This window comes from Xenopus laevis, chromosome 7L (genome assembly GCF_017654675.1).
Source record: "Xenopus laevis strain J_2021 chromosome 7L, Xenopus_laevis_v10.1, whole genome shotgun sequence".
NCBI lineage: Eukaryota > Metazoa > Chordata > Amphibia > Anura > Pipidae > Xenopus > Xenopus laevis.
Window position 1 is genome coordinate 121,998,828 of NC_054383.1, and position 18,971 is coordinate 122,017,798.

The following is an 18,971-nucleotide window of genomic DNA, read 5'->3' on the forward strand; positions in this document are numbered from 1 at the left end:
AATCTGCCATATTAGTTTGGTGTGACATCACTTCCTGCCTGAGTCTCTCCCAGCTCTGGGCTCTGATTACAGCAGGGAGGAGAGGAGGGAAAAGGGAGGGGAGAGGGAGAAAGTAGCAGACTGAGCATGCTCAAGCCCTAGCCCTGGAGGTTTATGCTGAAAGAAGGAAGTCTGATACATGAGTACACAATAGAAGGAAAGAAATGCCGTGTTTCTTTTGACAGAGGACTAAGGGCAGCATTAATTTGAGAGTTTACTTGTGCATTTATATAGACCTTTCTGATAAAGCTTACTTAGTTTTAGTTTTCCATCTCCTTTAAGCTTCTTTATGCAAGATATGTGACATGTGAACCAATATGAACCTTTCAGCTTGCACTTAGAGCCGTTGTGGGAACGTTGCGCTGGAATTAACACCTGCATTGGGAAATATTAACGCAGTTTTTGCCGCCATATTTGTTTGTGTCCCGCAAATCATGTCATGTCACCTACCTTAACTCATAATAGCTGTCACTGACCTGAATTTGGTCTGATCTAGCTAATAGCTGAATACAGTTCTTTATTTATTCTGTTATTGATATAACACATGTACACCGTGCTTTATACTTCATTCACATCAGTTCCTGTAGAGCATACATTCTAAGGTCCCTATAACATTGACATCTTTCCCTGCCCCAGTGAAGCTTACAATCTAAGATTCCTATGACCTACACATCAGTCCCTGCCCTAGAGGAGCTTACAATCTAAGGTCCCCATCACATCAGTCCCTGCCCCAGTGGAGCTTACAATCTAAGGTCCCCATCACATCAGTCCCTGTCCCAATGGAGCTTACAATCTAAGGTCCCCATCACATCAGTCCCTGTCGCAATGGAGCTTACAATCTAAGGTCCCCATCACATTCACATCAGTCCCTGCCCCAGTGGATCTTATAATCTAAGGTCCCCATCAAATTCACAGCATTCCCTGCCCCAGTGGAGCTTACAATCTAAGGTCCCCATCACATTCACATCAGTCCCTTCCCTAGTGGAGCTTACAATCTAAGGTCCCCATCACATTCACATCAGTCCCTTCCCTAGTGGAGCTTACAATCTAAGGTCCCCATCACATCAGTCCCTGCCCCAGTGGAGTTTACAATATAAGGTCCCCATCAAATTCACAGCATTCCCTTCCCCAGTGGAGTTTACAATCTGAGGTCCCATCACATTCACAGTCACACTCTAAGGTTTATTTCATCATGAGCCAGTTAAGCTGCCTGTATGTTTTAGGAGTGTGGGATAAAACTGGATTTAATTATTCCCAGTGCATCTGTGTTGGTTTTGGATTCATGTTACTCCAGTTTATTCCCATAATCCAAAACATACAGGCAGGTTAACCAACCATAGTGTGTGTGAATGGGATAGGGACATTAGACTGTAAGCTCCTCTGGGGCAGAGACTGATAGGAATGATGACCAGGTATCTATAAAGTGCTGTGTAACTGGTTGGCATGATAAATAAAATAATATCCTTGTGATTGATTTATGTGCTGATTTTTCCCAGGGAGGATCATGACAGCGACATAGAATTCCCATCAGCAGAGGAGGAAGAGAGACCCCTAACGCACACAGAGCTCCGTGAAAGAATCATGAAGGGGGTAGGTGAATATGAAACGGCACACAATTCCCAACAGGTTACTGCTGACAAAATGTATGGATATGTATGCGCATTTGTCAGCACATGCCGAGACGCACTTAGAAAATGGATTATACTTATGCCATTAATAATCTCTGTGGGAAGTCATTTCCATTTCCTGCATTTAATCACAGACAGGAGATTCAATTACTCATATAATGAAGGGAAAACTACTGATTGCTGTGTTGCACGTAGAGGAGAAAGGCAGGTCAGGTATCGCTAGATCGGATCACAGTTCAAGAAATAATGGGACTATTTTTCTTTTTACACTATTTATTTTATACTGTATATATATACGGTATATATATATATATATATATATATATATATATATATATATATATATATATAAAATCCTTGTTTTTTCTGCATTCCACTGTATTAGGCAAACAAACCAGGTGCTTCTCAATTAAACGTAATGATATTTGTCCAAACAGAAATGAGTGCACACTGGGAACCTTTCCAAAGGTTCTATTTTAAAACCATAATTTTATTTAAGTTAATTAAAAAACAGGCCAACTAAGACCTTTTTCAAAACCTAAACTATATTAATATATATATATAGAGAGAGAGAGAGAGAGAGTCTTAGCAGTTGTGTTTGCAGTCAGTTATGCCACTGCTTAAAGGAGAAGTAAAGCTTAACTAAAGAAGTCGCTAGAAATGTTGTACATGATGTTTTGTGCTTCTGTACCAGCCCAAGGCAACCGCAGCCCTTTAGCAGTAAAGATCTGTGTCTCCAAAGATGCCCCAGTAGCTCCCCATCTTCTTTTCTGCTGATTCACTGCACATGCTCTGTGCTGCTGTCACTTACTGAGCTTAGGGACCCACTCACAATATACAGTACACATAGAATAGAAATGTCACAATATAAGGCTGATTAGTAATTAATATAGATAATTACTACATGGCAGCACAGAAACCAGTGCAATTAGCATCAGAATTTAATAATCAGCCCTGTAGCATCAGCTTATATTACAGGGGAACCTCATTTTCTGCTGGATAATTATTGACGACCCCTAAGCTTAGCTTCTCAACAGCTACACCCATAACCTGCCTCTCATGAATACAGCACTGCCATATTTAGCTCTATTCTGGAGTTCAAAGACTTGTATCTATGGGCATTACAGGGCAGAATTATCAAGGGTTGAATTGAAAATTTGAAATTACAATTTTCAAGTTTTTTTATGGTCAAAACTGTCAAATTCAACTAGGGAGTTATTTAAATTCAATTCAATTTTTTTTAAAAAAAACTTGAATTCGATTTTTGAGATTTATCAAACGCTGGCCCTTTAACTCAAATTCAAAAATTCCGCCACCAAAAACCTGTCAAAATGCTGTTTAAGTCAATGGGAGAGATCCAGGGATCAATTTGGAGTTGTTTGCAGCCTTCCTGACATTCAAGTTTTTTTTGGAGAAAAAACTTGTATTGAGGTTTTAAAATTCAAATTGAATTTGATTTGAGTTTTCGAATCTGTCGTATTACATTCATCCGAGTTTAAAAAATTAGATCTTTTAAATATATTTTTATGGGAGTTTAGGGGAGTTTTTAAAAACTCACATGAATTTGAAATTTGACCTTTGATAAATGTGCCTCTCGATTTATCAAGGGTCGAATTTGAAAAACGTTGAAATTCTAAATCAAAAAGACCAACCAAAATTAAATCTAAGGTTTTTTTTGGCCGAATAGGTCTGTTTTTGATCAAATCATAAGAATTTAAGTAATTTGATCGAATTTGAATCGTAGAGAATTTAAGTAATTTGATCTAATTCGAATCGTAAGTATTTAAGTAATTTGATCGAATTCGATACAAAGTTTTTCCAAAAGTCCAGCAGTTGACTCCAAGTAGGTTCTAGGAAGTCGCCCATAGGCTAAAACAGCAATTCGGCAGGTTTTAGATGGCGAATGGTCGAAGTCGAATTTTTAAAGAGACAGTACATGATAAATTTTGAAATTCGAATATATGATTTTTTTTCGAATTCAAATCAAATTTTGACTATTCCCTAGTCGAAGTACTCAAAAATTAGCTTGAAATTAGAATTTTTAAAATTGGAATTTACACTTCAACCTTTGATAAATCTGCCCTTACGTGTTGGGCAGGCAAGTCCAAATATTTTTGCAGGTTGGACACCACACTTAATAAATTAAGCTTACAGAACTTAACATAAAAAAAACTAAAGTCCCTTTTAGGGGTTTATTTACTAAAATACAAATTTATCTCATATTTTATTAAAAAAAAACATGACCAAACTCCCATGCCCAATTTTAGTTTATTTATTAATAAAAAAAAACTTGACGTAAAGGGATCGTGGAAAAACTCTATAAAATCGAGCGAAAACCCAAATCGCTCAAATTTTTCTGGCTTTTTTACCCTGAATTGCAAAAATGTTTTGAGTTTTTGCCCAAAATTCTAGAAAATGTCCGATTTTCGAGCTAAACCCAACCACGAAAACTTCAACTCGAGATAGGTGCCTCTCCCATTCACTTATACAGGACCTCAATAAGTCTGAAATGGTGGATTTTCGGATTCTGGCTTTTTGCCGCATCTGGGTATAATACAAATTCGAGTTTTCTAGTGAAAATAAACTCATATTTGTCAAAATTTCACAACTGGTTCTTTGATAAATAACCCCCTAAATGTAAGGCAACTGGATTCTTTAGACCAAAAAGAGAACTTCATAGAACTCTCAGTGCAATGTGTTATATATGGTAATGTAATACATTATTTATACAGGTATGGGACCTGTTATCCAGAATCTCGGGACCTCGGGTTTTCTCTGATAAAGGATCTTTCCGTAATTTGGGTCTTCATGCCTTAAGTCTACTAGAAATTCATTTAAACATCAAATAAACCCAATATGCTGGATATAGTTGGGATCAAGTATAAGTAACTGATTTATTATTACAGAGGAAAAGGAAATCATTTTTAAAAATTTGGATTATTTGGATAAAATGGAGTCTATGGGAGACAGCCATTCTGTAATTCGGAGCTTTCTGGATATCGGGTTTCCGGATAAGGGATCCTATACCTGTATATATTTAATGGAGGTTTTCACCCTTTTCTTGTGTTAAGCTTCAGTTTAGGGCCCTATAATAACAGGCAAATAACAGGCAAACAAATATTCTAATAAAATTGTGCTTTTCTTGTTTCAGCCAACCCACACCTTTATATGTCTAGGTTCATTTTAAAAATATAGATAGCACTATAAATTTGATTTTTAACCCCCACTAGTTCTACATCTCTCTTAATACTCTGGTTATTAAATTAACCTGTTTACACAGAAATAAGGTAAGGCATGAAATATATTTCGAAGTGATGGCTTATTACAGTCCCATCAGTGAAAGCCCCGGGCCCTGTAGCAGCTGTCATCTCCAATAAGAAGCTCTTTTGTGTTTTCTGTTGACCTTTCTACCTTGATTGCTTGGAGGCATCTTATCCGGAGTGTCCCATGAAACAGGGGGAAAATCTTTCAAACGGAGCAGTCCAACCTTTCTCCCTAATTCCAATTACCCTCAGGCTCTTAAAGGTGCCGCCGAGCAGTCCTGCTCACCACTGTGAAAAGTGCAATAACAAATACCAACAGATTTACAAATGTAAATAAACCATGTATCAAGCTGGTAACACAATTAGGTTGCTAGCTCATTATACAAGAGTAATAGCTAAGCATTTCAATTGAGTGCCCAGTGTATCCCATAAAATCACAATCCTGCAGGGGAAGGGAAATCTTTTACAAATTTGTATAATGCTATAGTCATTATAAATTGTACCTACAGCAATTGTACCTTCAGGGTCTGAGGTGCAACTTTGAGCAATTATAACACTGGCAGAGCTTGGAAGATAGTTAGCAAAAGTAGTAACATAATAGCCAGAATCCAACTTTCTGATTTTCAGCTCTCTAACTCTGAGTTAGTCAGTGACTATAAGGGAGCCCACATGGGACATAACTGTTCAGTGAGTTTGCAATTGATCCTCCGCGTTCAGCTCAGAATCAAAAGCAAACGATTATGACCCATGTGGCCCCCCTCAAGTCACTGATTGGTTACTGCCTGGTACATACTTCCCAACATTTTGGAAATAAAAAGAGGGACAACAAGTTGCCACACCCATATTTGTGGCCACACCCCCTAATTACCATGTTAATTTTACAAAATTTGGCAGGTTATGAAAGGTTTGCTAATGAAGGTGAATTGCCCTTTAAGCTGTGAGTTTAACTTTTCCCAAGGGATCTGCTATCTTATATTGTACAATTACTTATTTGCTTATCTCAAAATTGTTACAAAAGTATCTTTTGTGCTGCGGCTGTTCTGGGCTCTCTGCCAAAAGCCAATTAAGTTAGAAACTTTGTTTCTTTTTCTGGCTGTTCAGTGCAGAGAAAAACGGGACTTTCCGATACAAAAGAGGGACTGACGGTTGAGCTGTCAAAACAGGGTCTGTCCCTCTAAAAATGGGACAGTTGGGAGGTATGGGTGGTAACCAATCCGTGGAAACCAAGAGAGCTGAAAAGCAGGAAGTAGAGTTCTGGCTATTATGTTACACATCCAGTCACTCCAGCCTTTATACATTACATTTTTGGCTAACTAACTATATTAGAAACATTTTTTATTTTGCACAACCTGTCTATTTACCCAGTTTTTATTTTTACACTGAACTATTCCTTTGATTAACCTTAGAGAATGCAGATTCTCCCTACCTTACCTCCCTACCTGCTGAAAAAAAATATAAACATTAAATAAACCCAATATGATTGTTTTGCCTTTTTTTAAAGATGGATTTTATCTTACTTTGGATCAAGTACAAGCTACAGTTTTATTATTAGAGAGAAAAGGGAATACATTTTTTAAAGATTTTAATTATTTTTTTAAAACGGAGTCTGTGGCAGATGGCCTTCCCATAATTCAGAGCTTTCTGGATAACGGATCCCAGTCCCCCTGTTTAGACTTCCAGGCACTTGCTGCAGCAGGCCCCAACATTTTGCAATACTGGTATAGAGTCTATTATCCAGAATGCTTGAGACCTGGGGATTTCCAGGTAAAGGGACTTTGCATAATTTGGATTTATATACTTTGGGGCTTTATCAAGGGTCAAGTTTGTGAGGTTTTTATTAGGAATGCACCAAATCCAGGATTTGGTTCGGGATTCGGCCTTTTTTAGCAGGATTCGGATTTGGCCGAATCCTTCTGCCCAGCCGAACCAAATCCAAATCCTAATTTGCATATGGAAATTAGGGGCTGGGAGGGAAATCGCTTGACTTATTGTCACAAAACAAGGAATTAACAAATGTTTTCCCCTTCCCACCTCTAATTTGCATATACAAATTAGGAGTTGGATTCGGTTTGGTATTTGGCCGAAGTATTTGGGGGTTCGGCCAAATCCAAAATAGGTGCATCCCTAGTTTTTATACCTTAAATAAACTCAACTCAATTGTTTTGTAATTTATGAAAAAACTCGAATCAGTGCCATTGGGGGGAAAAACTCAAATACAGGTATGGGATCTGTTATCCAGAAAGCTACGAAATCCATAGACTCCATTTTATCCAAATAATCCAGATTTTTAAAAATGATTTCCTTTTTCTCTGTAATAATAAAACAGTAGCTTGTACTTGATCCCAACTAAGATATAATTAATCCTTATTGGAAGCAAAACCAACCTATTGCATTTATTTAATGTTCACATGATTTTCTAGTAGACTTAAGGTATGAAGATCCAAATTACAGAAAGATCCATTATCCAGAAAACCCCAGGTCCCAAGCATTCTGGATAACAGGTCCCATACCTGTACTCGAATTAATCGAGTTTATGGTGAAAAAACTCGAATTGCTCAAATTAATCTGCTTTTCGAGCAAAAGCCACTGAAAAAAAAACTCAAAACATTTAATAAACCCAATACGGTTGCTTTGCCTCCAATAAGGATTAATTATTTAGTTGGGATCAAGTACAAGCTACTGTTTTATTATTACAGAGATGAATAAAATATGTTTTCGAATTTTTGATACTGGAGTCTGTGGGAGACAACTTTCCTATAATTCAGAGCTTCCTGGATATTGGGTTTCTGGATAACGGGTGCACTACCTGTAATGGAAATGAGGCCTGCATGCCAGAATCAGTTCCCTTTAAGGGTCAATGGACATTTTGTTATTTGCTGGCGCAACGTATTTATAATTCATCTGAAAATGTGAAGCCGGTAAGGCGCTTATGTAATTAAAATAAATCAATTTCTCCCATCAAATATTGAACACCTGACTTGGACACGGATTGAGGGAAGAGTGACAAATGCGTGATAGGGCTTGATGCGTCGCTGTCTCATTAGTTGCTGATGGCCGCCTTGTCTTGAGCCAAGTCTGACACATCTCAGTGTGTTCAAAATAACTGCCTGCAAATGAGATGGCAGTTTCCCTGCAATAAATAACCACTGCTTGTACTCTGTACCAGTGCTGTCCAACTTCTGTGGTACCAAGGGCCAGAATTTTACTGGCCTATGTGGTGGAGGGCCGATAATGGAAGTCAGTGTTGGCCACTCCCCTATTTTAAACAACACCCACTGTAAACTACACCCATGTTACCACAAGAACTTTTAAGATCATATTCACATTAACGGTGGTAGCACACCAAAAAACCAAATGGTTGGTGCTCACTGTATGGAAATCTCTCATCACTTTAAGTCATGTTAAAACATACCCTTAAATCCAAATGCCTCATCCTCCCCTGTGGATAAAAAAAGGCCAAATCCAGGCCGAATCCCAAACCGAATCCTGGATTTGGTGCAACCCTAGTAAGGCTACACATTTATTGTTATTGCTACTGTTTATTACTCATGTTTCTATTCAGGCCTCTCCCATTCATATCCCAGTCTCTTATTCAAATTAATGCATGGTTGCCAGGGTAATTTGGACATTAGCAACCAGATTGCCGAAATTGCAAACTGGAGAGCTGCTGAATAAAAAGCGAAATAACTTAAAAACCACATATGAAAAACAACTGCAGATTGTCTCAGAATATCACTCTCTGCATCATACTAACATTTAACTCACAGGTGAACAACCCCTTTTGGGTTTCCAGATCATCTGTACTTGGGATCAGGCCCAGATCAGGCCAATCTGTGGATTGAGGCAAGTGCCAGAGGGGCTGCTGTAAGATGCCATAGACAGTCACTGTTGCTTGGACCTGTGGGGGGCTGTTTGGGCCTCTGTGTACAGTTAGGGGACCTGTTATACAGAATACTCGGAAGCTGGGGTCTTCCGGATAACGTAATTCTTTCTGTAATTTGGATCTTCATACCTTAAGTCTACTAGAAAATCAAGTAAACATTAAATAAACCCAATAGGCTTCCAATAAGGATTAATTATATCTTAGTTGGGATCAAGTACAAGCTACTGTTTTATTATTACAGAGAAAAGGGAAATCATTTTTTAAAAAATTTGGATTATTTGGATAAAGTGGATTCTATGGGAGATGGCCATTCCGTAATTTGGAGCTTTCTGGATAACGGGTTTCCGAATTACGAGGTCCCATACTTATACCATGGAATGCCAGTGCCTATTTTGAATCTCATTCTGGACCTGCTAGTGATGCTAGTTAGACAACTTTTCAGGCCTCCATGTTCTCAGTGATGAGAAAGCCAAAGAGCTCGGCCATCATCTACATCATGCACCCCGTCATCTACAGCCAAGCCGGATTTACTACCTAAATATTCCTTTTGTTTTTTTAATACAGGTACAAATGTGCAGGAGAAATGCCTACGGATGTCTAATTCATACATAATTAAGCACATGCCTAAGGGAATTCTATAGAGCCCTAAACTGTAAATGAATCCTATGCTATATGCTTGCCATTCTGATTCCAACCTGGAGATCCACAGAGATATAATTAAAGGCAGGTCTTCCCTGTTGAGCCCCAAGTTTGCATGGATCATGTAGCAGAACATTCCTGCCGCTGCAGCTCATTTCATTCCTTTTAACCATCCCCCCTTCCCCCTATGATACAATATTAATGTGACAATGACACAGATGAGCTGCTTGATTACCACTATCTATCCGTTCCCTTGTTGCCCCAGGAAAGCCCCAGGCACAATTCCTTCACAGCTTGATTACATGATCCCAGTGACACCGCTGAGCAAATTACATTCTCTTTTACCCGTTTTCTCCCGTAATATGAAGGAATTTAAAGACACGGGGAAAGAAAAATACACATTAAGCATTAGGCTAATCGTAGCGGCCTACTGTAGGGAAGTCATCAAAGCAAACGGCATTAGTAGCCAAGAACGGCCCTTGCTGTGCCAGAAACCATTCCTTTCTTGTATTCTCCACATGGTCTTTATTCACTTTCAGAAAATCTTAATGGGAGTTTGTGTGGAGCCTTTAGAGAGTCACGATTCTTCTTCCATTAATGTATGTAAACTGTCATTTCTACACTGTATCCAGTGCCACATGCAAAATGTCATTTACTTAGCAAGAGGGGTCATTGTTTTTCTGGGTTTTTTTTGCATGGTATCTCTTGGATATAATTGGCCCATAAAGGAAATTCTTGCCTCAGGCAGAGTTAGAATGGTGGCAAAGGGAGATACTAACATTTATAGGGCACATGTTGCTTCTAATTGGGTAGATGATGTTTTTCAGCCATTAGATGTGACATTTAGATTTGTCATTCTAGTATCCTATTCCTTAAACATATACTATATTAATCGATGAACGATTGGAAATGCATACATTAAAACCCGTTATCCAGAAAGCTTCGAATTACAGGAAGGCCGTCTCCCATAGATTCCATTTTAATCAAATCATTACATTTTTTTATTATTTCCCTGTAATAAAACAGTACTTTGTACTTTGTCCAAACTGAGATATAATTAATCTTTGTTGGAGGCAAACCAATTCTATTGCATTTCTATTACATATTTTTTAGTAGATTTAAGGTATGGAGATCCAAATAACAGAAAGAACAGGAGTTAAGCAAATGCTGCTTTCAATAGCAATTGTTTTTACAAAACTTTAAAAGCACTGAAAAATAATGAAAGTATATTGGAAATTTGCTTAAATTGACATTTTCTTTTATTAGGCAAATTTTTATTTTGGGGTTGACTTAGGTATGGAGATTCAAATTATGGAGAGGCCTCTTACCTAGAAAACCCAGGTCCCAAGCATTCTGTATAGCAGGTCCCATACCTGTACCTGCAAGGTCCTCTTATGTATGAGGAATTCTTAAAGGGGTTGTTCACTTTTGAGTTAACTTTTAATATGATATAGAGAGTGAAATTCCAAGGCAATTTGCAGTTGGTTTTCATTTTGTATTACTTGTGGTTTTTCAGTTATTTAGCTTTTTATTCTACCACTATCCAGTTTCCACTTTCAGCAATCTGATTGCTAGGGTCCATTGATTTGAATAAGAGACTGGAGTATGAATAAGAGATGCCTGAATAGAAAGATGTGTAATAATAAGTAGCAAGTATAACCCTAATTTGGTTACTGTCTCTTTAAATAACAATTAACCCTTGGCAATACAGGGCCCTGAGTCCCTTTTACATATGAAAAGTACAGGAAACAGGGATTTACAGCGCAGTGCCTCCACCTAGGGAACACCAAGGCGCATACCTCAGGGGGGTTTCTACTCGGAAGAATAAAACACAGTTTGCAATAAAACAAATATAAACATTTATGTAAAACTGTATTTAGTAACTGTAAATGCAAATCACACAATATCACTTTACTCTGGGGAATATGTGTAGACTATCTACCCCTGGCACAATCTCTTAATGCCGCAGTCCCACACTCATGTGTCGAGAAAACGGATCCGCACACACTCTGGTTAATGCAGTTGGGGAGTATCCCCTTTTATTTAGCGACAAAACATTGGTGTATGTTTGGTGGCTAAATAAAAGGGTATACTCCCCGACTGCATTAACCAGAGTGTGTGCGGATCCGTTTTCTATATACATACGTTGCTAAGGGACCCGGTCGGGTCAACGGAAGAAACTCACCACCAGTTGCAGGATTGGTGAACTACAGGTGTACATTGTATACAGTCCCACACTCCACACCGGGTGGATAAATGTAAAATAAATCGGTCCCTTCCCCAAGATGTCTTATGTCCCTGGTAACGCTATTTGCCCCAAGGTACCTTTCCCTTTGAAAGTAGTAGCCCCTCACATGTGGCAGGTACACGAGCAAGACCTGTCCTCACCCTGGGGAAACACACAGTGGCCAAAGTATCCACAGGCAGGAGATAGAAACTGGCTCTCCTTGATGCTCAAATACTTCCTCAAAGTAGAACAAAACGCAGCCTTTCCTTTTCCTTCTTCCTGGAAACTCCTTTTAAGCAGCCATTGCACTCTCCACAGATATGATTCTCTCTAGCTGCTGCAGCAGGGATTCCTATAAAAGCTCTGTCGTAAACCCTGTACATTTGGCTCCAAAGTCAGGCACTCCCCCTCTCCCAAGGATGCACTGGGGCGCCCAGCCGAACGGATGGCTCTCCAGTCTGTAACATGGGCTCAATGATGTCACAGACAGAAAAACAGGGAAAGTATTTGTCTGATTCCCTACACAAGAACAATACATTTGTAGCCTTTAGACGGGGTTAATGACCCCCATTTGAAAGCTGCAAAGAGTCTGAAGAAAAAGGCAAATAATTCATAAACTACAAGAAACAAATAATGAAAACCAATTGAAAAGATGCTTAGATTTGATCATTCTGTAACATACTTAAAGTTAACTGAAACATGAACCACCCTTTTAAAGGTCTATTATATTAATCAGTAATGTATACCTTCAAGGGCAATTTTATGTATGAGGAATGCTTAAAAGGGAAATATACCTTCCAAAAGCCCTGCCTGGTTTTGAATTTCTGTTTCCTCCAAATGGAGTTTCACTACTCATGCTTAACTGTTCCTGTTTTATATTCCAGGTGCTGAAAAAGGAACAGAAGGCAACAAGAAAATCAAACTCCAATGAGACTGGTACAGTTAAGATGGCAGCCACTACCAAGAAATGATGGCCAGGCGTGACAATATGTGCAGCTTGTTACATTCCCACCATAGCTGATCATATAATCAAAATATTGTTTGTTAAATCTTATTAAATAGCTCTGCTATTATAACACTGTTCATATGGGAACAGCATCCAAGCTCTCCATTCTCTTTTGCCTTATTAATGGTTAAAATAACACAGCAAGTACATAAGAGGTGTTTACCAGTACTTCTATATTCTCAGGGGTATGATGCAGAATTTGGTGACCACTCATCTACTGAACTGACCTATTTATGTAGCTTTTCCACCCTTCCAGATACAGGCGAATTTCATACAGGAAAACACACACTTCAAAAGCTCCTTCTAGTGACAGTAGTTGAACTGCTGACAGAGGAGCCACGGGAAGGCCCATTTATGAAAGGTCAAATATCGAATTTGTGTGATTTTTTTGAACTTTAATAAATTCGAATATACTCGAAAAAAAATCTAAAACTCAAATGAAAATTACCGACTTGAAAACTCGAACCAAATTTGTCTAAACTCGAATTGGGTTTTTGCTCCAAAAAAAAGTCGAATGTCGGGAAGGCTATTAACATCTTCAAATTGGTCACTGGACCTCTCCCATTGACTTATACATGAACTTGGCAGGTTTAATAAATCTGCCCCATAATGACTACATATTCCTGCAGCCATTAAACATTGCAAGAAAATTCCAGATTCACATTTCCCTGCTTTGCAAAAATGAGCATTGGTGAACTCACGTAATTTTGACCTACAATATATTATTTTCTATATACCACATCTTCCCTCCGCTTCTACCCCTGCAGCTATTCTCTGAGCCTACCTGACATATAGTCAGCAGTCTGAATGAATGATCCCAGAGGTTTATTTTATGTTATTAAATACAGTAAGAAAAAAAATATTTAATAGAATTGCAGTGTAATCACTTTACCCGGAAAAATCTTACTGACATCATAAGAAGCATTCAAATATGTCTGATATGACCTGTCCTTCATAAAGCCATGCTGATTGCTGCTCATAATGCCATTCACTGGGACAACATTTTGAATGTGATCCCTTAAAGGGAATGTAAAGTCTAAAATAGAATAAGGCTAGAAATGCTGTATTTTGTATACTGAATATAAACATGAACTTACTGCACCACAAGCCTAATCAAACAAATGATTTATGCTTTCAAAGTTGGCTACGGGGGGTCACCATCTTGTAACATTGTTATACATCTTTGCAAGACTAAGACTGTGCACATGCTCAGTGTGGTCTGGGCTGCTTAGGGATCGTCATAAACAAAGCTGCTTGAGTTCTGCATGGCTGGGGAGTAAGGCGGGGGCTCCCCCTGCTGTTCATAAGTATGATTGTTTCCCTGCCCAGCAGTTAGGGACCATCTGACAATTCCTATCCACAGCAGTAAATAAAGGGAGAATTTCTCTGCATACAGTCAGGTTTCTTATAAAAACAGTACGCATTTTTTAATTAAAGTATATTGGAGATAGGTTTCTTTTTCATTAAAGAAAGTAAAAATGGGGGTTTATGTTTTTGCCTTTACATGCCCTTTAACAAGCCTTCAAATAATCTGCCCACCATGGATGTCAAACTTATCTCGCATTGGAAAACATACATTTAACCAGTGTGAGAATTTTGTTCAACATGTGGTCCTCCCTGTACCCCCAACAAATCTCCTTCCCCATTTTCCCTTCCTTTGCCCACTATCTCATCTAACCTGTCTTCCACGGGATCCTTTACTGAACCCTCCCCCCAACCTAGTTTAAAATCTTCTCCCACCCTCTAGCCATCTTCTCTCCCAAAACAGCTGCACCATCATCATTGAGGTGCAGCCCATCCCTGGCAAAGAGCCTGTAGCCGACTGAGAAATCAGCCCAGTTCTCCAAAAACCCAAACCCCTTCCCCTACACCCAGGTTCAGACTAAGAAATAAAATAGGCCCTGGCATTTCAGGTACACAGAGGCCCAATCGGCCCACACAGAGGCCTAAATAACTATGTAACTATGTAAACAGCCCACTAAATAGTGACTTTCTATGGCACCTTACAGCAGCCCCTCTGGCATTTGCCAGAACCCACAGATTGCCAGTCTGCCTGCCTACACCAATCTCTCAGCCACGCATTAAGCTCCCGCTGTCTTCTTGCTCGTGGCACAGGTAATATCTCGGAGAAAATTACCTTGGAAGACCCCGCCCTCAACTTTTCACCTGTTTTTAAAATCGTTCTTGAGGACTTCACCACCTCCTCTAATTTTGTCATTGAAATTGCAAACTGCAGAGCTGCTGAATAAAAAGCTAAATAACTTAAAAACCACAAATAATAAAAAATGAAAACCATTTGCAAATTGTCTCAGAATATCCCTCTCTACATCCTACTAAAATACTAAGGTGAACAATCCCTTTAAAATAATTTTTTAAGGTATGAAGATCCAAATTACAGAAAGATCCTGTATCTGGTAGAAATCAAGCAACCCGTCTACATCAAGCTTAGATAGAATGGATAGGCCATGCAGTTAATGTTGAGGTAATGCTAATATTTATTATTCCAGCCTAATAATAGAGATTCCTCAGTGGGTTGGAGCTTTTAGATCTGCAGTGTTTATGGTGCAACAGTGACATCCAGTGTTACCAGCAAACACTTCATCATATTGTCAATAGGTATCATTCCCTTCTGGGATACTGAGATATGGAATAATCACCTTTCTATCGTTCAGCTCATTGGGCAAAGAAAGAAAGAGAAAAGAAGAGAAAGAAGCAGGGGGGTAAAGAGCTGTGTCTCCCCATTTATTTTCCATCTGGTGCATTGGCCAATCAAGTTTCCAGATCTGCCAATCACATCTGCCATCATTTAGGTGAGGATAAGCATTTCAATCTGTGAAGATTCATCAGTAAGGGGCAGATTTATCAAAGGGGTGGTTCACCTTTAAGTAAACTTTTAGTATGTAATAGAATGGCCAATTCTAAGCAACTTTTTGGTCTTCATTATTTTTTTTTATATAGTTTTATAATTATTTGCCCTTTTCTTCTAACTGTTTCCGGCTTTCACGTGGGCGTCGCTGACCCCATCTAAAAAGCAAATGCTCTGCAAGGTTACAAATTTATTTTTTATTGCTAATTTGTATTTCTCATCTTTCTAGTAAGGTCCTCTCATTTAAATCAGTGCATGGTTGCTAGGGTAATATGGACCCTACCAACCAGATTGCCGACATTGCAAACTGGAGAGCTGCTGGATAAAAAAGCTAAATAACTCAAAAAACACAAATAAAAAAAATGAAAACCAATTATAAATTGTCTCAGAATATCACTCTCTACATCAGTGATCCCCAACCAGTAGCTCGTGAGCAACAAGTTGCTCTCAGTGGCCTCAATTCAGGTGCTAAGTTTTGAATTCCAGGCTTGGAGGCAAGTTCTGGTTGTATAACATCCAGCTGCACTGCCAAACAGAGCCTCAATGTAGGTGGACAATCCACATAGAGGCTGCAAAGTGGCCAATCGCAGCACTTATTGGGCACCCCAAGAACATTTTTCATGCTTGTGTTGCTCCCCAACTCCCTTTACTTCTAAATGTTGCTCACGACTTCAAAAGGTTGGAGATCCCTGCTCTACATCATACTGGGAAACGGACAAAATGTCTAGCCCCATGTCAGATTTCAAAATTGAATATAAAAAAATCTGTTTGCTCTTTTGAGAAATGGATTTCAGTGCAGAATTCTGCTGGACCAGCACTATTAACTGATGCGTTTTTGAAAAAAACATGTTTTGCGATGACAGGATCCCCTTTAATGTAGCGTGCACAGCCGTGTGTCATTAGCTTTACATCCAGCAGAGGGCAATGCAGGCTTCTTTGTGAAACCTATAACTTGTCATTATTTTTCTTATTCTTCTTATTATTATATATCATTTAAGTGACTGTATTTCATTTACTTACTAGAGGACCAGTAACTCATCATTATTATTATTATTATTATATGTAATTGTAGTGACTATTTCATTTCCTTACTAGATGACTGTAGTGTTGCTTCTCCTGTATGTAAATGTCACAAGATTTTTATCAAATTAATTTCCTGCCTTGATCATCCGTTAAATGCAAACGACAGCTCTGCAGATTGTATCTCACTGCTGTGGGGGCTCATTTTGTCAGTGGAAATGATGACATCCCGACACCAAAGAATGTCAGACCAAAATGTACGCACAATTGTGCTTCTTTTAACACACTGCCTGCAATTGCCTCAGTTTTGTCACTGCTTTGCCACGGATATGCAAATTAGGATTCGGATTTGGTTTGGCCAGACACAAGGATTCGGCCAAATCTGAATCCTACTGAAAAAAACGAAATCCTGGCTGAATGCTGAACCGAATCCTGGATCTGGTGCATCGCTAGCAATTACGCTGAACAAACACTGTGGGTAAAACACATAGGGTCTTGCACCTGAAATTGCACTTACCCAATACACTTGCATTCGTCAATGAGCCCTGTTATCTCAGTGGATCCGCTTCTCACAGCCTGAGAAAATATGCAGACTGAGAGCAGCAGAGCCAACGCTCCATCTTCCCATAGCCTTAGGGGCAATAAGGTTTCAGGATCAGATAAAATAGTGGTTCCCAAACTGTGGGGTTGGCCCCATTGGGGGATTTGCAGTAGCAGGTGGGATGCCTGAAAGCCAGTTAGGTTAAACTAAGAGAATAATGACTATTTGCTCTCCTAAATACCTGAAGCCCAGCTTGAAGGTGTACATAGTTAGATTTGGTGTGACAAGCTATTTCATGTCCTATCTATCTATCTATCTATCTATCTATCTATTTATCTATCATCTATCTATCTATCTATCTATCTATCCATCCATCCATCCATCTATCGTCTGTCTGTCCGTCCGTCCGTCCGTCCGTCCGTCCGTCCGTCCGTCCATCTATCATCTATCTATCTATCTATCTATCATCTATCTATCTATCTATCTATCTATCTATCTATCTATCTATCTATCTATCTATCTATCTATCTATCTATCGCCTACTCTTACCTAACCCCCATCATAGTTGTGCCCTAGTCACACGCCTGTCTGCCTCTTCTGCCTGCCCCTAGTTCTGGCCCTATATACAACTATAGCTGAATGACTCATAAAACAAATGTGCCTATATCTGTAACTACGTTTTGAGTTCAGATGAGCCCTGACCATAGGCTGGACTTCAAAGATGGGCTTGAAGTGTAAAACTCAGGCAACTGTGAGAAGCTAATAGGGTTCATTTATTATGATACATCCTGGCAGAAGTGCAGTGTACTAGTTCTCATACAGAGATCACTTCTGTTCAGGGGCCTCTCTGAAAGTTGATTAAAAAAAAATCCTCTTTGTTGATTGTACACAGAGCCACATTGGATTCTAGAGATAAAACCACGTAACCCACAAAGCTTTGTGGCAGCAATACACTATTTCTGTTCCTATGTGTGTAAACTGATTCATGTGTTGTTTTTCCAGCTACAGGTTTCCACCCCTCCCTGTTAGAAATATAAACTGAGCCGGGCAGCCTGCCCCTGTAATTCTGTCTATTTAAAGCGATTGCAATGACATCAGGTTCTCCTTGTGAGAACAAATGTCCCCTTTATGGTCTCTTTCTTGAGACATTTTTAGATGCGGGTCATTCCAGCTCCTTGCAGAGGAAAAACGGCCAGATGTACTTATTTATGGGTTGGGCTGCTTAGAAGGGATTATATTTGCACTGTCCTGCTTGTGTTCTAGGGAATTTTAGGGTGGGGGTATTTGCCCAGTGGCCCCAACATCTCAGGGGCCCATTGGGAAAAAAACATATTTACTGGAAAGAATTATTATACACAACAGGGAGCCTGTTGACCAAGTATATATTAATGTAAATATGTATATTTATTCTTATATACACATGTTCATATGTATTCCTGGATATAAGGCTTCTTTAATGTAAAATATAGTTTAAAGGAGAAGGAAAGCCTTCATGCACTTGGGGGTGCCAAATATTAGGCACCCCCAAATGAATGTATTTACTTACCTGAAACCCCGGGCTGGTGCTCCTATCAGCAGAAAACTGCACCGGCCCGGGGTTATTCCAGTGAGCACCACGGATCAAACCTCTTCCGGCTTCTTCTTTCTTTCTTTCAAATTTCCCGGGGCAGACGCATGCGCAGTAGAGTGAAATAACCGACTTTTTAGTTAAAGTTCCGCTTTTCACTCTACTGCGCATGTGCAGCCGCGAGAAGAAAGAAGAAGAAGCCGAAGCCAACGATTTGTTTTTTTGTTTCTATAATAAGAAATCAACTGTACTTGATAATAATTAAGCCATGTTAAGGTGAGTATCTTAATAT

General features: G+C 39.1%; 1 protein-coding gene across 4 annotated transcripts in view; it reads left to right on the forward strand.

Annotated features, from left to right (window-relative positions):
- The window catches only part of ccdc63.L (coiled-coil domain containing 63 L homeolog), a 68,300-nt gene extending 55,190 nt beyond the window's left edge, over positions 1 to 13,110 (forward strand). For all 4 annotated transcript variants that reach the window (XM_041568436.1, XM_041568435.1, XM_041568437.1 and 1 more), the window contains 2 exon segments: positions 1,536 to 1,629; positions 12,564 to 13,110. In XM_041568436.1, the coding sequence (XP_041424370.1) occupies positions 1,536 to 1,629; positions 12,564 to 12,650 (181 nt within the window). In that variant the 3' untranslated portion in view covers positions 12,651 to 13,110.
- The last annotated feature ends 5,861 nt before the right edge of the window (positions 13,111 to 18,971 follow it).